Below are 23,362 nucleotides of genomic sequence, written 5' to 3'. Positions count from 1 at the left end.
AACTTATTCTGAAAACAGTTATCTAACAGCATGACCACAAGGCTAGCCGTTTGAGCATGGACAGAGGTACAAGTGATGTAGACAGGCCTCTGGAAAGACACCGTTCAACACTGCATGCAGTACTAAGAGGCTGCTGCTGAGTTAGGTTTTGTTCTGTTGGATGTCACAAGGTAAAAATAAGGTTGTGATCTAAAACAAACAAGTTATCAAGTTTTATTTTAAAGAAGGAAGCTGGTATGGAGCTCAAGTAAAGGTATTTCATTTTTATGGGGTCCATATCACAGGAACTTTTCTTCACGTAATTAAATAAATAAACTTTGATGTAGCATACAAACAATGCTAAAGTTTCAAAACATACAGTTTCCCTCCCCATTCCTTACAGTCCAAATATGTCAAAAATTGCCCATTTTTAACTCACCGTTTCTGTGATGTCACAAAAACTAGCACATTCCCTGTGTCCACCTATTCAGACTACAGCACCTTAGTTCTGCGCACTCGAATGAAGTTATAAGAAATGTTTCTGCTTAGACTGTCTTTTGAATGAGACACAGTGCAGGCAGTCAATCTGAACAGAGCTCATTTACATATATTAGTCTTAAATGCACCATGACAAAAACAGCCTGTTTAATTCTAAGGGATAAAAAGACAAAAGAGTCAAATAAAAAACAATTATTACTGTTTTTGGAACAAATTAAAATATTATAAGCAGGCCTCAGGGGCAAAATGCAGAAGAATGTAGGGTATGGGTCCTCTCATGATTTTCATTGGCAACAGTTAGAACCCTGATAGATTCGCAAAGAAAAGATTACACTAAAAACAAAAGCTTCCCTAAAGCTCACCCAGAGGTCTTGTCACATGATCAGACTGTGGAGATGTGACTATTTGATTACAAAATGTTATGAATCTCTTGCTCACACTTCTATAGAGTGAAAGAATGGGGTTGCTAGTACTCAAGTTACCGCAGTGCATACTGTTGAAACAGAATAACATTAGACGTAATGCTTTTAAGTTAAGTGATACTTATTAGTCCCACAACGGGGAAATTTCACCTCCGCATTTAACCCATCCGTGAAGTGAAACACCACACACACACTAGTGTGCACACACACATTAGGGGGCAGTGAGCACTCTTGCCCAGAGCGGTAGGCAGCCCTATCCATGGCGCCTGGGGAGTAGCTGGGGGTTAGGTGTCTTGCTCAAGGACACCTCAGTCATGTACTTTTGGTTCGGGGGATCGAATCGGCGACCTTCCGGTCACATGATAATTGCATGCTCAGTGGATTTTTAAGCTCCTACAACACCTCAGTTGTCACAAAATAAATCACACATCTTATTGACATGCTTTAAAGGGCCCATATCCTATATTTTTCTTGTATTCAGTTTTTTCTTAGGTCCACTTATGACATTTATGTATATGGACTGTCCTGAATTAGGGAGTGAACAGTGGATTCTGAAACTAGATTGTGCAACTCTTGTTTCACAAATAATGGGGAAAATTTGGTTTTCCATTATATAGCCCCTTTAAGCTGATACTTCTGAACAAGCTGGGAAAACTGACACTTTCTTATTTCTCAAGAGTATAACTTTTAGTAAGTGTCTCTGATCTGTTTTCAGAGTTGTGAATTGGATTTCTCTCTGTGGTTCCAGGAACTCTCATCATCTACGTCTGAGTTGAATTTGTCGACTCTTGTGTTGGCTGGAACCTGAGCACACTGAGTCATAGGATTTCCTCATTTCTCTGCCTACCTTCTGCAGTGTTAGGATGGTAACCATAACTGACTCACTGAATATGTCCACTACTGCTGTAGTGTACCATCTCTGGTAAAATAATCAGAAAATACTATTTCTGCTGGTCCATTTTACATGATTATATATTCTGAACAGACCTATACTATCTTTCAGCCAATAATATCTTTCCTCACATCATGTGTTATGTCCATTTCACTTATGAAAAAAGCAGATAACCTATATTAACAGAGAATTACATTGAAGCCTCAACAACTAAATCTTATATGACATTTCCAGTATTTATTGCATCTGCTCTTTGCTTTTATCGCAGCTTCCATTCTTTTTTTAAACATGGCTTTCAGTTTTTTGCTTTCAGTCTGAAGTGAGAGTGGAGCTTGATTTTCTCCTCTCTCTTGAAGATGAAAGCTGTAAGTGCTGTTTATCCACTGCTGACAGGTCTGGTGGTCTAACAGGTCTTGCATGGTTGTTAAGAGTCCAGTTTTGGGAGCTCCAAGTGGAGTATCTTATTTCTAATCTCCTCACAAATACCTCCTGAAAAATGAATCATTTGCACTTAATGGCTGTTTTGACTGGCATTGAAATAAATGGTCTCTGACTTTGGCTCAGTGCTGTATACAATTACAAAACATTAAAATTACAAAAAAAAAAAACTACTACTCCATTACCCACTACTCCATTACCGCTGATAATGAGCTGCCACTGGCAAGTCAGAACAGCATCTTCACACAACAGTTTTCCTGGGTGATTTGCCCTAGTGAACCACAATCAATACTCAGATCAAATGTGAAGTGCCTCAAATGAATCATCAAAGACTGTGGTCACATTCAAGTGTTCACAAACAGCCGAAGTGTGACAAAAGGGCCACATGGTGGGTGTTCATTCATGTTCAACGCCACACACCTTCATCTGTGAAGAACTCGTCCACCGACGACCAGGTTTTATTATTGCAGATGAAAGTGCTGTTGCTGTAGAGAAGAGAGGGGACGGTGTTGTTGATGCAGTGGGCCGGACTGCGCACGCATTTCTGACGCAGGTTACCCATAAAGAGCTGCAGGCCGATGAGCGCGAACACACTCAGACAGAAAACAGTCAGGATCATGACATCTGCCAGCTTCTTTACCGACTGAATCAGGGCGCCCACAATAGTCTTCAAGCCTGAATGAGACACATAAGACAGTCAGAATGGAAATGCCATAAGATACAGTCAACATCTGATTAGCACTTAACTGTGAGTTTCAAGCAAGTAAGAAGTGAAAACTGAAAGGAAAATACTGAAGAAATTGTAGTAGATGCTAATCATTTGTGCTGATATGCTACAAATTATAGTATTTATTTACAGTATTACATCTTTTACTATGGTCTATAGTTCTGTCCAGTTAGTTTACACTGGTAACAGTGTTATATAGCATATACTACACCACAGTGCAAACTAAAATCAAAGCAAAGACAGCTTGTCTTCATGCCCATCACCTGTGAACTAAATTTCACGATAATGCAAACCACTGGCGAGTTATAACAACACAAATTCTACCATCTAACACAAGACAACATAACACACACACCACACAACAACAAAGGCTAACACATACAATGTCTGTGTTTAAAATTCCACAGATTTGAATCATTGACAACAGATGCCTCAATCCTATTTTCACACTGTGAATCTCACAGTGGAATGACTAAACCAGGTATGTTGGAGGTTTTCTTTCTTCTCTACATGCTTTAAACCATCTCAAATCAAGTTTTCTAGTGATGAATGTGAACTGCAGTGTTTACTAGTCAGTGCTATTGAATAATTGCTTGAAGAATTTATCCTTGCCTCTTTCTGTGGATTGCGTCTGCTGTCAATGCTTATGGCTTACCATGCAAGTTACTCTAAAGCTATCCATGCCTGTGTTAGGTGTTAAGCACTAAGGTCTAATGAGACTTTTGGAGTGAGTCAACTGAGCCTGCAAGCTGGAGGCCAAGCTGTAACCTGAAACATCTGCCTTGATCTAATTTCACTTGTCTGTGTTCACTGTACTGTACAACATGTTGGCACTTGGAAGTCCTTTGTTTGACATTTCAGCGTTTAATGTCATTTGAAATCTGTAATGAGGATTTCTTAAAGGAAAGTGGACATAGCTTTCTTATGTATTACCAGGTTTTCTAGGCAAAAGCATTGCCCCATATAAAGGCACTGCCTTGCTGTTACTGTTAGTACTAAATTCTGTTGCGAAATAATGTCCTGTCATCAATGGCTGCACTTAGGCCATAAGCAGTGAGCCCTGGATGGGCTGGTAATAATGTAATCAGAGATGAAAAATATTCATTCCTCACAATCATGCTACCTTATGTTTCCCAACTCAAAAGTCTCATTGCCTACACATAGCATTCCCAGCTTTCCAAAAGAGCCTCGCTATTTGGAAGGTAAGGAAATGTCTGGTAGGCTTTAGCCCACGGGCAACACAGCAGGCCTTAGTGGTTAACGCCTGTCTCACCTGGGATGACCGAGATAGTTTTCAGTGCTCGTAGGACTCTGAAGGTCCGTAAGGCTGAGACATTGCCCAGGTCCACAAACTCAGTAACATATCTGCAATAAGCGAAAATTGAAGCGCACACAATGACAACAGCACCAAACAACAGGCAAACAACACAGGAGAGGTGGAAGGGGAAGGGCTTGTTCTTGGCATATGGGCATGAGATGTTTGGAGAAGACAATGGTGAGGGTAAGTGGGCTGGAGGCAGCTCGACTCTGAAGGAGTTTTGCGCTGGACTGGACAAGGAGCGACACTGCAGCCTATTTTTTTAATAACTTTTTTCCTCTTACCTGGAATTACGGAAATAGTTTTCAAAGCTCGGAGGACTCTGAACGTTCGAAGTGCTTGCAGATTGCCTACTTTAATAAATTCGGTTAGAAACCTGTAGGATCAAATTACAATTATTTGAAGAAAAAAAAGTCCACAACCACCTAAGAAAGAAACAAGAGTGAAAGAAGATGGTAAGGAAAAATAAGGAAAATATAACAGTGTAATTTTATGTATTTCACTTAAGCTCCTATGGCTGTAAATGCTCACAGTGCAACCAGGCTGCTTTGATTTCAGAGACAGGATCAAGTCATCTGGACCTGCTTACTTTAGTCCCGTATCGAGTTGCATCTCTTCTAACCATTACACTGATTGAATTACTGTAAGAGGGGGGTCACCCGGGGGTGGAGGGGGTGGTGGTGGCGAGGGGGGCCATAATGGAGCCGCTGGTAATCTCACATGTGGAGCCAGTAGATGAGACAGTGACAAGGCCTGGGCGGTGTTAGAATATGATTATGTTTGGACGTATCGCTCAGACGTGCAGAAGTCGAGCGCGCGAGGGCGGCTATTCTGTTTCCATAGGAACCCGGATTGAAAGGGGGGGAAGTATCTATCGTTTATCACTGCTCGTATCTGTTTCGCAGTCATCAGTCTGGATTTAATAAAGCCAGGAATGGCGGCCAGCGGCCCTGTCAACGTCCCGACACTCCAGTGACTTATTGACTACAGTAGGGCCTAAGAATCTATCTGGAGCAGCAGAGGCATGCAGTTCAAGGACAACTGCCCCGTTCAGGGAAGAGAAATAAAGCAGTAAAGGCCAACGAGAAATAAGCACTTCATCACTGGCCACACCCAGGCCACAAGCAGGCCACAGTCGGCCAGTCTTAATGCCTGGATGGGTTGACGATCATGTAATACAGATGTAAAAGTGCTGCTTGGCTGTTTACGTGGAGGTTCTATAAACTTTAAAAAGGTTCTTCACATTGGCACATCTCATTTATTATTAAACATTCATCCACTGAATTTTTGTTTAGGGAACCAAATGTGGTTGTTTTATGGCATCTTCCAACCCCCTTTTGGAATATAGCGGTGCAGAAATTCCTTGATTTGGGGTTCTGTTTTCCATTATAACTTCTATTTCAGTGTATTGTCGGCGAGGAAATGGTGGCCCTGCTTCATTGTACAGAATTAAAAAAAAAAATGAACTGAATGTATAAATTGCTGCTGTCCAAAAAATGTACTTCTATTTTTGCGATTTAATTTTTCTACATCATTTGTTCATAGCAGCCCTCTACATTGCTATTCACAATTTCAGGACAAACAGGCCAGCAAAAATGCTTCAAAGCTGCTTGGAATTTGCCCTCTAGATTTTTTTTCTTCAGTAAGCAACAAAATATCTTATCACATGCTTCTCTTTCTATGAGCCACAGTGGTTCTCGTTTGTAAGTTAAACTTATAGAAACACATACACTGAATCACATGGCTGTTGATTAATTAAATGAAAATGATTCAATCCGTGATGAAAGCATTAAAAAGAATAAAAACAATCAAACTAAACAAATCATTTTCATGCATGTCAGACTAAATTTTCCGCGCCAAATAGATGTTTTGAGGATTCGTGCATCATTTTTGGAGTACAAAAGCAACACTTCTTAAACAGAGTATATTTCTGGGAAACTGCAACTTTGAAATGTCCTTGTCATGTTTCTGTTTTGGTTCAGTTGAATACTTAATTTAATTGGATTCAAAATGAAAGTGCCTCTTGTACGTTTCCCTCCAGCTTACTGTAAATGAACATTTTTTGCCACCGATAACGCCAGTACACTAGTTTTGTCTTTCAGCAATACTCTATACACACATTCAAAATGGAATAAACATACAACAGAAATACAGACAAAATACAACAGAATGTGATCCTGAAATGAAGACAGCACTCAAAAACATGAGGTGAAAATGGATTTCAACAAGCTTGTCAACAAAACAGTACTGAATCGCACAAACACTTGGGATGATTCAGAGAAATCTACTCTTATCATGGCTGCTATGGCAACATGTGTTGGGGGGGGGTTAGAATCATGGACAGAGTGAATGGTTATCATTCCAACCTGGAAGATTTCTCTTCATGACACATTACACGTGAATATATTCTAGAAATCCTCTGGTGTCCTGACTGCATGACGGAGTTAGGCTAATCTTATCCTATAGAAAGCAACTGATTACACTCACTTGAAGTAATGCTATGAGTGGGTCTAGTTTTAGCGATTAATCCAGAGGGAAGGGGTCTTGGGTGGATAAAAGGGGTCAGAGAGGTCACTGGGGATAACTGAAGGCCAGGGGAAGATATACTTACGCCATTACAATCACACTGAAATCCAGCCAGTTCCATGGATCCCTTAGGAAGGTGAATGGTCCGATGCAGAATCCCCTCGCCAGAATTTTTATTAATGACTCAAACGTGTAAATCCCCGTGAAGGTATACCTGTGAAGAACGCAAGGGGTGGGGCAGAAAAAGGGGTGGACAGATAAACCCAGACAATTAAGAATAAGTAGCAAGGAAATGTCACAGGGGTCAAAGCTCCCCTGTGCATGGACTAATTCACACAGTTCAAGAACAAAGGGGGAGTTAAAAAGGGGGAGGGAACAGACACAAGACAGACATGGTGCTGGTGGGCTGATGGGCTGTGTGTGTGTGTGTGTGTGTGTGTGTGGTCATACATTTCATACTTTGTATGAAAGCCAGAGAAAAACAAGTCAGGGCCAACCAAACGTGGTAACGTTTTCCTTTACCATCTCTAACTTTCTATGTACTAACCAGGTAAGTGTGAGGTGCAAACTCTAAAGTTCTAGCTATTATTTTAAATTCCAAAACATCGTAACTAAATTACACTGAAATGCTTTAAAGTTTTTAGCTATTAACTGAATAAGTGCATGGTGGTAACTCTAAAGTGATGGTAAGTACCAAGACAGTGTTTAACTGAATTACATGGAAGTAACTAACAGGTTCTAGCTATTAAGATAAAATTAAAATGATAATTAGTACAACAAAAATACGCTAAATTCCACCCTGATATCACGTTTAATCAGGATATCACGTTTAATTTTACTGTAAAAAGAATCTTTGCTTCTTTATAGCCTAGATTCACTTTGTTTCTAGGTAATAGACAGATATTATAGATGTAAGACTCTCATGTCTTTGTATGTATGTGTTTTTAACCCATACAATTACTGCTACTTAAATGACTGTTTGGTTTACTTTCCTGCTTAATTATGTGAGATTATAGTGAATTTTAGTTAGACTGTCTGAACAGACTTGTACATCACTTTAGAGACTGCACCTGGCACAGTTAGCTAGAATCTGCTGGGTTTTAGTATAATTTAGTTAAGCTGTTTTGGAGCCTATCATCATGTTACTCAAAGTAAGTGCCTAGTACTTTGAAGTTTGTACCTCAGACTTACCTGTCCTGGGTTTTCCAAAAGCGTCTTAGCACAGAAATGATTCTCAAATGGTACACTCTTTATAAAAATGCTTCTTTGAGGGTTTTTTTTTCATGAAGACAGTGGTTCTATATAGAATCATGAACACTCCTTTTGCATACTTTGTCCTTCAGAGTGATGAAGAATGTGTCATGTATGGCACCAAAAAGGGTTCTGCTGTTGTTACAAAGTCAAGCTTGTAACAATAGAAGAACTTGTTTTGGTGCTGTGTAGAACCCTTTTCAAAAAGCTTCTATGTAGAACCATCTACAACACATTCTCCATCAATCTGAAGAACCATTTCACCATGCAAAGAACCATTTAAGCATGCAAATGGTTCTTTGAGTGTTCATGGTGCTCTATAGAACCACTGTCTTTCCTAAAGAACCCTTGAAGAACTATCCTTCCTTTGGGAACCTGGAACCTGGGTAATACCTAGAACTTCAACTTCAGAGACTGTAAAAGAGAACATTCTCCAAAATACTACAAAATGTCTTTTGGTTACTGACATTAAGATTGAGTTTATTTTAAAGGTTAGGCTAAGAAAATGAAGCATATATAAGTAGTTATGTATATAAAATACACAGGGGACATGGATGATTCCACATCCTGAGGTTAAATAAAAAACAAATGTGTGCGTGATCTGCTCAGACATGAGAAGCACATGTACAGTGCAGTGGCAGCCCCTGAGGCATGAATGGCAAGCTCTTTTGACAGTTGCTGCTTGATGAGTTGGCAATCATCAAGACAAGAATGGGCATTAAAATCCAGCACATCACTTTGACCGTCAAAGAAAGAGACAATATAACAGAGTGGATGGTGACTGAGATGAAGGATGCAGCATTCTGAAGAGTAGCGGTCATAATTCAGGCCCTCTCTCTCTCTCTCTCTCTCTCTCTCTCTCTCTCATTTAATTAGATTCAGTGCTCTTTTTTTGGTGAAATCTGCTCTGTTAATATCATACCTCTCAACACATGAAAGCTTAGGCTCACAGCATAAAGGTAAAGTTAAAATCTGAAAGTCTGAAACTTAACTAAAGTTCATCGGTATGATATTCTTATGTCATCAAAACAAAAGCAGCAAATAATTCCATTTATCAACACCTAGAATTATTCATGTTTACTTGGCCTGAGAAAGATCCAAGACCACTGCTCCTTTTACATTTGATTTGCTGCGAATGCACATGTACAGAGCTAGGTACTTCTTTGTAGGGTTCTAAGGTGCTGAGAGGTACAACTTTTAACTTGGGTAAAACAAGTGTAGTTATTGTCCCGGTTTCATTGCATGCTACATGCCAATGAACACCTATTCATAGAGAAAGACCTAAAGCCCAATCTGGAAATGCTGGGTGACGGTGCACAAAGACTAAAAGAGGCAAGTGCAGTGGTCTTCATTAAAGGTGAACAGTGTGGCACAAGCCTCGCTTCCCTCAGTAACTTACACTGCAGGGCAGGTCTCAGAATACGGCAAACTACATCGGCTACATGGTCGCAAACATGGGATAAATCCATTCTATCCACACTGATGCACGTACGGCATGTGTTGACTGCTGCTGGCAAGCTCGGGCCTTACTGATGCTGGAATTGATGGACAGACACACTGAGAGACAGACAGGCAGAGCCACAGACAGGCTGACAGAGCGATGGTCTGTAAGGACGGACTGTGGCAGCGACAATTAAACAGACAAGGAGACGGATGGACAGGCAATCTGACTGATACATAGGCAGGGAGAGAGACAGGTAGGTAGAATGACAGAGAACCACAAGAAGATAGAATCAACAATAAAACTAGATAGATAGATAGATAGATAGATAGATAGATAGATAGATAGATAGATAGATAGATAGATAGATAGATAGATAGATAGATAGATAGATAGATAGATAGATAGATAGATAGACAGGATTTAACCCATGTTCTTCTGAAACAGCTGTACTGGCCAAATTCAACTATAATTTTCTATGCCATTCCTGATATTCCATTCGGGTTTCCTTTTTGTTTCTTCCAAGAATCAATCCCTTTAATGAAAATTTAGTAGGCAGAACAGTATATGACAACCATACCATGATTTCATTCCGATGTAGCATAGCAGAGGTGCAATTAGCAAAGTCATGGGCTTGACACAGTCATATTGTTAACTTACTTGCTAATTGAGGTTGGCAAGGCAACAAACACCTGGCAAAGCTTTACATTAGGACAAACAGGGCACAGTTCAGAGGTCAATACAGTCAAAGAGGGTTATGAGATAGAAAAGAAAGAGGTACAGAGGAATTGACAGAGTCCCGTTACGTCCAGAGAGGCTTGAATGCATAAACAGAGAAAGAGTGGGTACTTACTCGACATACTTGGCCCACTGTGCTGGTTCAGACATGGCCATGAAGCAACAGTTGGTCAAAATAGTGCACATAATGAACAGACTGAACAATGTATACAAGTTAAGGAAAATGTTCACATTCAAAACATCATACATGCAGGACAACTTGTAAGTATTTTTGTTTTTCTGGCTCTGTACCCCAGAACTTTGGATTTGAAATCAAACAGTGATCATAAGGTGTAACTTGAGGAAAATGTATTCAAAATCAACTGCTTGGCATGTCATAAGGCAAAATAGCACCCAGGTGGAGAACTATTCTCTACTATTTTACCATTTTCACCATTACATATAAAACTCAGAAGACACGTGTGGGTTCACTGGTTGTTTTGGATAATAAATAAAATGGCTATATTTTTGTTGTCGACATTATGACCACTGATTCCTATTACCACTGTAAAGAAATCTGAGTTAGTAAATTTCTCTACAATGAATCATCTCACATCAAACCACACTGAATAACTTTTTTTTACATCCTAACAATTAAATTATGCAGACATTTATATAAAAAATAGATGGAGTTCACCTTTAAACCTAGTGCTTTACAAATTGCTGAACTATATATATATATATATATATATATATATATATATATATATATCATCTACATTTCTGGGATGAGATCTTATGAGCAGATAAGACAAACTTTAACCTGTAAAATTAACACACTTTTGGATTAAGGAAAGTCATGCAGAGTGCAACTTTGCAAAAGATTGCAAAGATGCAAAGATTTTCTGTTTTTTATGTGTTAAAAATGTCTTAATTCTTCAGAGCCTTAGCAATTTAGCTAGAATTTTCAAGCAACCAGTGAGCATGGGTTTGTTATAAGCCCCCTCACAGCATTAACCCCCCCCCCCCCAAATTTACTCTGATTAGATGTACCCAGAGGCCTAGTTTTGGTCATTTCCAGTGATTTCCATGAAAGACGAGAGACCTCCAGAAGAGACAGAGGGCCATATCGGCAATACAGTCTTAAATTTTAAAACACTGTCCCGAAATTGAAATTGTTAAACCTTTACTACTAAAACAATTATGTTATATAGGGCCAATAAAAAGGGGGCAACATGTAATTGAACAGGCAATTCAGTTAGTGAAAACAAGAATGATGTTTAAAAAAAGCCCCTGAAAAAAGCAGAAACTACAAATTACTGCATTACAGTTCTGGCCAAGTACCAACAGGGAATAAAAAAACATTTGCTGCTATCTATGGGTCACAAATTTTAGATTTTAGACAGCCATCAATGGCAAATGAAACTAGCCAGTAAGCATGGCATTATTTTTCAAGATTATGTTAATTTTTTCAATTACTCATGTTTCCCTGAAATGGGCATTCTTTGAATAGAGGGGATGTGACTCCTATGTGGTTCATCCAGTATCAGTGTAAATGCCCTCAAATTACAGATGACATTCAACACATTAAGCTCAAGCTCATTGTTTCATTTCAAATTCAATTTGCTGGGGGACATAACAACAAATTCAGGGTCACTGTCCACTGTCATTACTGCACATCTCATAACATTCCATTTCACCAAATACCAAAAACACTTGTTCGCCTCAGTAAATACAAAGTAATAACAAACTTCTATATGTTTTTTTAGGTTGTATATGAGACTAATTGTAGTAGATATTCCATTGCATGGTTTGAATGTAGGTGTTTAAAATCAAATTGTTCACAGCAACCAGTTGACAGTAATTGGCATCTGCTCATTCTGCCAAATGATGCTGAAAATTATAATTCAGTCATTGAGGCGTGGGCCTATCCTGCTTCTGTAAATACAGTCTTAGCATGTGGCCCTCCTACATTGTTTTATTTTCATCATTTTCTTCTGGAAGGGGCAATTTGAAACCTCTGCATATGAGTGTAATCTAGGCCTTATTATATGTCTGCGCAATCTGTGACAACAAGGAATATTCAAGACATCTTCTTCCAACCCCTCACCAGCATGCTGAAAGAAATCATTTATTAATAAATAATTAATCTGTTATTTTAAATATGAATTCATTATGAAAATATTAAATCTCTCTTTCACACCATATCTCTACTGTACTCTACTGAACTGGAGTAAAATACAGCCCTCATAGTCTTTACTTTAGTAATCAGAATTTAACTTATTTAGCTACATAGAAAAGTCATTATTAATTCATCCACCCATTCATCCATCCATTTTCAAAGCCGCTTCTCCGTCAGGGTCGCGGGGGGATGCTGGAGCCTATCCCAGCAGTCTTCGGGCGGAAGGCAGGATACACCCTGGACAGGTCGCCAGTCCATCGCAGGGCAGACAGACAGAGACAGACAGTCACTCACACACTCACACCTAGGGGCAATTTAGCACGTCCAATCGGCCTGACTGCATGTCTTTGGACTGTGGGAGGAAACCGGAGAACCCGGAGGAAACCCACGCAGACACGGGGAGAACATGCAAACTCCACACAGAGAGGACCCTGGCCGCCCGGCCGAGGAATCAAACCCAGGCCCTCCTCGCTGTGAGGCGACAGCGCTACCCACCACTCCACTGTGCCACCCCCCATTATTAATTCACATTAATCATTATTAATATTAATTGAGTATAGCGTTTGTTCAGGCAGGCCAATCTGAAATCATCAGCTGCTAGCTGACGGCACAGCTGATCACCTGCTAGACATATGATTCATCAGGGTGTTTATTTACGCTGCCTGTTCTTGTGCTTCCTCTGCAAGCCACTTTGCAACCCACCTCCACCCCAACTCCTCCTTCAGGTGTCTGACTTACTCAGTGTCCTGTTGTTGTCACTGATGCCTGCTCTTTTCTGTACCCTACAGGTGGTTTTTCTGCTGCTCTTCCTGCCATAGGCTTTCCACGTATGCACATGGAAGGGCAGATAGTTCCCAGAACAGAGTCGTACTGCCAAATATAACTTACTACAAATGGAAACAAATATTTTCTTTTATGAAATATTCCTGACTGAATTTCAGTTTTGCGTTGTTCACAAAAAAAATTACTCTAAAGCTATCAGTACAGGCAAACTTTCTATTAGAGATAGCTCTACAGCAGTAGAGCTGTAACAATACAACACATCGTATTGTAGCATACGCTGCTTTCAAGTCCTCCTAAGAAGCATGACTTGGGAGGTCGTAAGTACAGTGTGACATCTGTACAAGTGGTTTTGGTCGAAAACAAGGATGGATGCACTGGGAATAATTATTTTTACTTCCTGTGAGATAGTTGAGCACGAAGGCCTACTTTTAGATGCTCATCTTAAGCAAAGTGCTTCTATTAAAAATAGTTCATTTTAAAGCACAGTAAGTTAAAAAAAAATACTGGATCAGTCGATACTTTTTTTTTTTGCCTGAAAAGAAAAAGCGGTATCGTACCAGCTCTACATTCCATGCTAACTTCTCTGTGACGTAGAAAGATTAGTGATTCTGAAGGTTGTGGTGTCAGTACCCTCACCCTGCATTCTCAAAGGCCTGTGGAGGCTCTCGTGTTACGCCAGCCTCCGGCCTGCTCTCTTCACCGTGAATCACAAGCACGAGAACAGCAGAGCGGCTAGACAAAGGCACCCTAAGCATCTGCTTAAATTCGTAATGGGAAAAGTCCATTTCAGCCTCGTAGCCAAATAAAAGCTGCCAAAATGCTGTTAAGGCTCCATTTTGAAGAGTCAGATTAGTCAATTACCCCTAAATCTGCTTCAGGGCAAAACGTACCGTGCTTCCAGTGCACTGTACGCTAACGGCCCAAGCCCTTTGAATTCTCCAGAATGGCCTGTCAAATCTCAGACATGCTGGAGAGCATGTGTTGTCAGCAGCTTGTCTTAAGGTTATTTCTCCCCTCTGATAGGCTGCTTATGTTGCCTGGCGCAGACACGCTGATTTGCGAATCGCATTTCTCGCATTTTTCTAATGAGTGCAATCACTTCAGTGCAGAGCGACGGGGCTGCGTTCTGCCTTCTCCACAAGGCTGCGTGTTATGAATGTGCTCTTGTGGTACTGGCTAATCAAACATGTTTCCTGGCGCCCACTCCCCCGGGTAATCTGCTATTAGCGCAGGCGTGTGGCGTCTGTGCCGTCGCCTGGAAGTGAGTGCTTTTCACCACTTAGCTACCACGCTCACACATACACACATATAGTCTTGCCCTTCTCTTTTGTGTTGTACCTCTGAAATCTGAGATATTGCTGAAACATGGGGTTTGCGTAATGGTGGGCGTTCTGTGGTGGGTATGGGTTATCCAGCTCGCCCTGTTCACCCTAAAAGGGAATTTGAGGGAAGGGCAGGGTGGGTGTATGGACGTGACGCCTCCAGAGGAACTGTTTTCACCTGCTTATCGGCCTGACAAGAGCAAAGCGTCCATGAGCCTAATATTTCTCAACACCCTGAACCATGGCTAACTGTGCTTGTCGATATTTTTAGCAGCTGCTGGCAAAGGAAGGGTGTGGGGATGGCATTGAGGCCTTGGGAGGTTTGATCGCTCCATAGCTGGGAATCAAGCCATCCAAATTTGGCGTTGTTCACACAAAGGAGCACCCATACATAGCAGAAGCCCTTGAATATCAGAGTCTGAGCCGTTTGGTGAGAATGCAAGATGAGCTCACTCACCCCTAAACTTCCTGACTTCCAGAAAGGAGTGGTTGATGGGTGAATGTTGCCATGCTCTTGTTGTTGTGTTCATTTTGAAATCATATTTGGAATCATTTCTATGTCTTTTGAATCCGCCCAGGGTATATCAAGAATTGAAATATCTATAGATCAAGTTAAACCCCCATTTGTTCATTCACCTACACTGTAAACAGTTTTGAAGTCAGAGGTTGATTTTAAATGTGTGATTCACAGAGACAAAACATTATTCAAATAGTGTACAGAACAAAACATTATCAGGTGCAGTATTACAAGATCGACCTATTCAGCCAGCCAGAGAGACTTTAGAGGCTTATCTTTAGGTTACGCTTACACAGTATGGATTCTGTAGATGGCACCACAAGTGTCGAGAGCAATCAATACAGTTTTAAAACTCTTTCCAACACAATTTAGCCCTATGGTGGGACAGCAGAAAGGATATGAGTGTACTAAAATCTTTATCGATGCTCTTCTAATAGGATGAAAAGGGCTAAAAATATAGAGTGCAGATGTGGCACTAAATCGGAAGATGGCCTTCCCTTTGTTTAGTACTATAAAAGTCTGTTGGAAAGAAAGGAGAGAAGGAAAACAGGCAACAGGTTAGAACAAAAGTAACATCACACATGACATCCAACAGATAACATTTGAAAGACTGACACTGAACAGAAAAATACGCAGAAGCCTCAGTAACTACATGTAATAATAAAAGTCTAAGTGTTAGAGGTTTTTTGCCTTCACTGCAGCTTCTATTCTTTTTGTGATACTTCTTTAAAAGTTTTTCAAATAAATTTCCGGGGATATTTTTCCACACTTTCAAAGTTCAGTCTTAGAAGTTGGTTGCATTTTCTGCTTCAAGCAAACTCAGTGATGTTGAGGTCTGGGCTCGAGGGTGGACGGTTCATTGTTCCGAGACAGCTTCTCTGTTTGATTTGCAAATGGTCTTCTTTTCTTTTCTTAGTTACTTGTTTTAAGCAATTTTATCAAGTGTAATTCATTAAAATTACAAAAAATATATAGATAAAAACAAGTAAAAAATAGAAATAAGTTACATCATGTTATAATATTCTTATATCCCAAAATGAAAAATCTTTTATGTATCAACTGGATTTCAGATGGTTCCACTTGTCAAAATATACATTTTGTAGTTAAATTACTTACTAATAAATTAATTACTAAATATTAAGACTAGAGGTCAAGGACTCCCTCACAGAGCAAAGTCAAATCGTTCTCTCAGAAGAAGCTTTCCTCCAGAAACCTGTGCAGTTCCAAAGATGACAAAGAGCAAAACAATAGAGGTAAAAAAGCAGCTCACAAATGAATTACTGCAGGACTCAATGGGAGGATATGTGCTATCAGGGGACGCTGTTTGTCACTATGGGTGACAGGAGCAGGGAGGCTCTGTATCCTCACGCTGCACAAACAGCCCTGCTCGGTTGCTGAGGATTCATGGCTTCCTTACCAGGCTGGATTTATACCATCTCACCATCGCATAAATAATGCGAGTAGTCAACGCATGAAGAATAATTGCGACCAGGCAACATCAGGGTCAGCGAATTTTCCCACTGCAACGGTGGCAAGATGTGGCGACAGATCTCTCTTTCTCTCTTTCTCTCTCCCTCTCTCTCCTTTTTTCTGTTTGTCCAAAGCAATGTCTTTGTTAGCAGCATGTTCGCTGCCTTTCTCAGCATTCTGGCCTCATGCCCTTTGTAACCTTTGTAAACACAGTGATTTGTGGCTCACGCTGCATATCTTTATGTAACATTTGGGTCACGCTTGCTTCTGTTTATTTTCTACCTCCCTCAGATATCCTGTGGGAGATCATCTGCAACTCAAGCATAGTGTGTGCATACGAGCAGATTTGGGGAATAACAAAAGAGAAGAAGGCAAAAAGATAAAGTAGGCCCTCGCTGGGTTCAGTTAGGCCATTTGGCTTTCCCTTTGAAATTAATCTAACTCCACCTTCTTCAACTTCTTCAAAAGCAACCACAAAGCTGATCTCACATTAATGTAACTGGACAGCTTCTAAGAACAGCATCACTTGCTCATCAGTCCTGTAGGGGTGGGCAATATGTTGCTATGTTATCATTATTGTGATAAATTACCCTTTTATGCTTACACTATGGGTATCGTCAGCACTTCTAGAACACTGAACTGCATGTATCATAAAGCACATTTAGACCAATTACACAGAGACTGTAAACAACAACAGCCAGTGTACAGTACTATGCTAATGTCAGAGACCACCTTTCATTTATTTTGTTTCCAGTCAAAATGGCAATTAGAGATTTCATAATTCAGTTACTCTTTGGGTTATTCATTCATCTGGAAACATTTCTGAGGACATTAGATGGGAGATAATCCACTTGTATGGAGCATAAGCAAAAAAACCTGTAGTTTCCTAAACTATAGTTCTAAAAGTGATTAGTTATAGAGAAAATGACACCCACAGCAACCACGCAAGGTAGACCACCCAAATTATCACTGTTACATAAACCGCACTTCATGTTTTCATCTTTTAAGATAAAAAAGCTCCACTGTTGTTTCAGATCTGAAAAAAATCCACAGGTGTTTCTGTCCATCCTTCCACTGAGAAGACAACACTATGGGGTCCACACCTCCACATCACTAAATGTGTTTGAGATTATTTAGATGGTGAGAATCAGAAAGTACAACCAACTTCAAAGACTAAACTTCAGAAGTATGGAAAAATATCCCTGTTGAAGACCAGAAGCTGTACATTATGTCTATTTTGACAGAAAATTAAGTGGTACTCTCATTTTTAGACAGTACTGTATGGGAAATGTACAAACTGCATAGTGACTGACTGGATACCATGTATTTATTTTCTTGATTTTTCTTCTTGTTCCTTCTTAAATATGTTTATTTTGACAAATATAAAAAAAAACAATGCATTCAATTTTTTCCCACTAATTTAGTTATGGGCAATGTCCATTAACTAAATTGTTAGGGTGAAGGCTAGCATGTGCTTCCAAGGGCCATAAAACAGAACCACATTTTTTCAAACTGTTGCTAACACATTGTCATTGGACAGCTCAACACACTTGGAGGAGAAACCTAACTGCCAATTCTCTTATATTGGCAAACAGACACCCACACTGGCCAGCCTTGTACCCACCCAGAGGGAGTGATGGCTAGTTATACTCTCTTGGACTCCTGGCCACTAATACCTATGGCATCACCAGGGAACAAACTCACATCTCCTTAGGAGTCCCATGCAGTCTTTTTTATGTGACATGACTATTTTGCTGGTGCATATAGAAATTGAATATTATACTCATATTGCACATCATCAAATTATGTGCAAGTATAGTAATATATGAACTGTCATATTGTCCACCCTTTTGTCTTGGAAACTCTAGGCTGAATAAAAGGTGAGACTCTAGGCTGAATAAAAAAACATGCTGCCTCTCATCTGCTACAGCTAATGTTTCTCCTGGGCTCAGTCTCAGATAACTGATTTAATCCTCCATACAGTGGCCTTGTCAGTGTCAACAAGAACACTTATTAAACTGACAAATGTGACTTGTGCTGGAGCGTGGACTTCACGCGTGCGGGACACGTGGGGAAACACAGTCTGTTGATAACACTGTGAAGAGGTCTATTATGGGCACTGACACCTCCAACAACTACCGCAACAGTAAACAACAGCACTGCATCTTCTTGCAGGTAATTGCTGAGCTTGATTAAAGTCACTTAATACTTCACAAATTCCCCCAAGGTGAATCAGGTGGAAAGGGTAGAAAAAAACATTGCAACGCGGGGGGGGGATTTCCAGAGGACAGGATTTTGTCTCAGTGTCTATTCAGTGGTCTGCACCTTTAGCTTTAGGCATTGCAGAAGCTCAGCATGACTGTAAATGCTTCAAAATTTCTCACAAAAAAATGCACTGAAAAAAGTTCTCCTCATAGCAAAAAATATAGCTGAAATCCATGAAAATGGAGATTTGCAGGGTCGGCCTACGAGGAAGTGTGTATGAGACACCCGCTAGCGCAGCAGTGGTAGCATTAGTGCCCATCATCAGCTCAGTGACTCATCCTTTTCATCGGTTATTTCCTATTTTCCAGCCTTCTCTGAATCAGCTCAAATAAATCAACTACACCCCTAATGCTCAACAACTTCAAAGTGTGGGCTGACAGTTACCTTACATTAAATGATATTCGTGTTTGTCGTGGGACGTTTGTGTAATTGCTCCTAGTGAACACATAGTTGAGTCAGTTGGTCGAAAACACTTTTCCATTGTTTCCATTAAAGGCACAAATGAAGTTCATTAAAGTTAATTAGGGCTGAAAACAAACACAAAAACATAAGTTTGACATGCATGCTCTTTCCACAAACTGCTCCAACAGTATGCAAATACAGTGCCTTGCAAAAATACTCTGAAGTTACTAAAGGGCCCATATCATGGAAAAGTACGATTTCCCTATGTCTTTAAAATAAAAGATTTATAAAACACATTTTTATAAAACGTCTATTTATGGCAGAGAGACACATGTTGGTGCTGGAAGGCAAAATAGCAGATTTACCACTATTTTACCATTAACAACATTATATTTGAAAACTCAGGTGTATGTTTACTGGTTGTTTTGGACAGGAAATAAAATCATTATATTTAAGTTGTAAAGATTGTGATCCCTGGTTCTCATCACCACCACAGAAAATCTGGAGCCTGTAAGTTTTTCTACAATGAATCATTTCACAAAAAAACACTGTGAATAACTTTGTTTACATAAATTAGATAGAAATTTTTAAAAATCGATGGAATTCCCCTTTAAATCTAAAAGTCTGGATTGCTTTTTAAGTAAGATGCAGTATAGGGCAAATCAGAACACAGATCATTTGCATATTTCAGCACAGCTATAAAAACTACCTGTATTCTAAGGGGTAAAGAGAGGTTATGTCAAAATGAACTGATTGTGTCATGAAACCAAACAAATATTATTAGCAAATGTAAATACCACAAATTTGTAAGATATGGGCCCTTTAACTGATACTGAATAAACAATATCAGTCTTTTATTCACTTTCTACTGCTCACACAATTTCAGAAATCTGTCTGCAAATACTGTATTATTAGTAATTCAGTAATTCAGAAAATGTTTGTTTATTTTGAAGTGGGTTCAAAGCTTTTATAAGGCACTGTACATGCAAAATGTAACTGCTCTTAGGATCCAACACTAGTTTTGGCCTGTATGTGTCTGTGGGAGTTTTGTGTGTGCATGTGTAGAATGGAAGCACCCACCCTCTGGTTTTGGAAGTAGAATGGGTCGATATCCTCCAGTGGCACCCCCACCAGTCCTGATGGAATGTCTCCGAAAATGCGGGGCAGCTGCTTGCCTGCCTCCAGGTCAGCGCGAGGCTTGGGCATCTCCACGTCGCCCAGATCTTCCTGGTACGCCCTGGCATTCCGGGCCTGCTCTTCGGTGATCCGCTGCTCGATGCCAGCCAGGGATTCACGAGTGAACCGGTGCAAGCTGTCGGGACCCGGTGGAAACAGCATGGCTGCCATCTTTTCATCCTGAGCCTCCTGTCTTAATGTTTACTTCACAGCTGAGGAGGACAGAAGAGGAACAAGATCAAGATCAAGAAGAACCACAATCTCAGTCAGTGGAAGATCTTTTTCTTATGTGGCTCCTACACACTTAAATAGTGCAGCCGTAAATGTTAGGAATGCACGCATGACCAGTGTTTTTGGTTCTTTTACTTTTTATTCCATCATCAGTAACTGTGCTGTTATTTAAGTAAGTAACATTTTAGCTCTTCAGTGTTTTACTGATCTTTTTGTGTAAAGTGCTATACAGTCATATGCAAAAGTTTGGGTGCCCAGGTCAAATTGCATATTTTGTTGGTTTTAAAAGTGAAAATAAGTTAGTACATGTGAAAAATAGCATAAGCACCAACAGCTCCTTTATTGGTAAGAGCAAAAATATGCTTCTCTTCGACCCTCTATGTATTTGAAAATTGACTTACAGGGTAAATAAACTATGCTCACACATTGGCCAACAGTTATAACAAGCAGCGATTGCGTTAGTTAGAAATATTTATAACATAAACTAGAAACTGATAGTAATTACAGACTAGCTTACTAGTGCATCAAGTGTAGCCTTTTGAGTTCATTAGACTAAAGAGATTTAGATCACTGGCCTGCTTTTGAGGGCATGAAGACTAAAGATTTTAATATACAAAAAAATCTGCACCTCCCTGCACTGTATGCAAATAACCTGAAGCCTCATTTCCAATAACGTGACGATTGCTTACGTCGTTTAAAAAGTGTGAATGTGAACGGGGCTTCTTGACTGTGTCGTATTCTTCCGGACAAAGCCACGTCTGTGAGTGAATTCATACGGACCAGGCCATCTGTTACATCTTTCAGCTGAATAATTGGACAAGTGATCACTTTTCATCTGTTCTTGCATGCAGTGTGAGGTGTTCATGTTTGGGACACTCTGATTACAACAGCATTACAACACCCAATGACACCTACAACAAAGTACAACACCATCTTAATGCTCCAGTAACCTCAAGCCACATTTAAATTGTTGAAGTAAGATCTTTAAATCATTGAAGTACAGTAGCTATATGAAAAACTAAAAACATTCATAACTATAATGTGCACTAATGTCATTTTGAGACAGTACAGGCCCTTTTAATCATTTTCATTATGAAGTGTTTACATGTTATAAAGGGCTGCTGGTGTTTTTAAAAGGCGTGAAAACTGTTACTATTATTTATTGATAAGACAGTAACAGCATATTAAATTACATGATATTTTACATCATATTTTAGATACAGGGTTAAATGAGTCCACACTAAAGCCAGAACCTTGCTTTGGCCTGAGCATGGAGCATAATCCTGCTCTTTATTTCCGTACCATTTCAGCCATTCACAGCTTGAGAGCCCCGCTGGACCGGACAAAAAAACCCAAACATGGTCGAATTGTTTTGCTCGTCTTGCAGCAGCATTTTTGACTGCTGGATTTTCTCTGAGGGGAAACAAACTGCAGCTTTCAGACTCCCCCATCCGTTTAAGCCTGGCTGACCACATCATGCAAAATACCTCACATTTTGTCAGAGCAGTCACCAACATATGAACTTTCAAATTTACTCTCAAATACATTTATCATGCTAATGAACCTGAAATTTATATTAATCATGTTTAACTGATATGATTACAATTAACCCGAAGGACAAACATACTTTGCGTTGAAAAGTACAGTTTCGAGTTTTATGTAGAAAGTCACTGCATTGAGTAAGAGACTATATTCCAGACGCTTCCTGTACTGAAGCTAACTGCTTGTTAATGCCTAAGCACAGATGAAAGCATGGAGACCAAAACTGTGGACGGTGACAAGACTATTTAGAACATAGCACACGCATTGTGTGGGGTTGTCAAATCTCTGTCCAATTACCTTGATGTATTTTTCCAGGCAAAGGCGTATATGCTATGAGAAACTCACAGCAAATAAATGACCATCCTCAATTTCATCTTTGGCCTAAATTACTGTGTCTGCGTTTTGTAGTAGCACAGCACATGAATAAATGATATTTTTTTCCACTAACAGGTAAAAGAGATGCAAGTTTCCTCTTAATTATGTAAAGCTTGTGCTATATTCCTGCGTGTTGTCTGATATTGTGAATTTAAACAACAGGCTAACTTACACTACACTACTTTTTAGTAGAGTTAATCACTCCTGTGCTGCCAACTAGCTACAAATCCCTTCATTTGGCATTCGTAAGATTAAAAGTTTGTGTCAAGCACTAAAACTAGCAACAGAGCATGAGAAACTTTTTGCCATGATGGCATAAGAAAACAGATCTCAGAACAGCACCTTAGAAAACCAGCTAACATTGATTACATTGATTACATTGATCACCTGCATAGCTAGCTAGTAAGATGGGTAGTAGCACTGGTGTTTTTAGCTTATTAACTTTAACTTGTATAACAAAACCGCTTGATAAACTCACTTTTCTTAAAAAACAGTGCAGTTGCATCCTACAGACTGAACCATTCCTAGCTTTCCTCTAAAGTTATATTAAGAACATTTAGTGAAAATTTGGAAATTGGTGGTGTTTTCATTGACATTTTTTTTCGGTCCCACATTCTGTGATCTGTTAAAAATGTTAATTAAATAGATGCATCAGTGGACTGAACCAAATTTTTTGAAGTGGAGATCATAGTTTAGAAACTTACTTCCATGAATATTAACTATGAACACTATGATCATCATGTATTTTTACTCATTTTTGGCCCTTGTTCCAACACAAATTCATCACTTTGGCTCCCCAAGTCAAAATGTTTGGTCACTCGTGATCTGTAGTATACATTAAATTCATTCATACATCCTAATGGAATTTTTGTGCCACCCTACAGATGC

The 23,362-nt window shown here is 39.7% G+C and overlaps 1 protein-coding gene across 5 annotated transcripts in view; it reads right to left on the bottom strand.

The window, feature by feature from the left end:
* scn5lab (sodium channel, voltage gated, type V-like, alpha b) overlaps positions 1-23,362 on the bottom strand; it is a 167,175-nt gene that overhangs the window by 108,764 nt on the left and 35,049 nt on the right. For 4 of the 5 annotated variants that reach the window (XM_017712309.2, XM_017712310.2, XM_017712312.2 and 1 more), the window contains exons 2-7: positions 20,231-20,538; positions 15,414-15,532; positions 10,346-10,435; positions 6,886-7,014; positions 4,230-4,321; positions 2,650-2,904 (exon numbers count right to left, since the gene is read on the bottom strand). In XM_017712309.2, coding sequence (XP_017567798.1) covers positions 2,650-2,904; positions 4,230-4,321; positions 6,886-7,014; positions 10,346-10,435; positions 15,414-15,532; positions 20,231-20,497 — 952 coding nt within the window. In that variant the 5' untranslated portion in view covers positions 20,498-20,538. Of the gene's footprint in view, positions 1-2,649; positions 2,905-4,229; positions 4,322-4,558; positions 6,862-6,885; positions 7,015-10,345; positions 10,436-15,413; positions 15,533-20,230; positions 20,539-23,362 lie in introns of those variants that run through there. The other variant, XM_037536432.1, reaches the window with a different exon arrangement.

The sequence above is a fragment of the Pygocentrus nattereri genome, chromosome 3 (assembly GCF_015220715.1).
Source record: "Pygocentrus nattereri isolate fPygNat1 chromosome 3, fPygNat1.pri, whole genome shotgun sequence".
In the NCBI taxonomy this organism is placed as follows: domain Eukaryota; kingdom Metazoa; phylum Chordata; class Actinopteri; order Characiformes; family Serrasalmidae; genus Pygocentrus; species Pygocentrus nattereri.
Note: the sequence above shows the minus strand (reverse complement) of the source record. Positions and strands in the feature narration are given on the sequence as shown.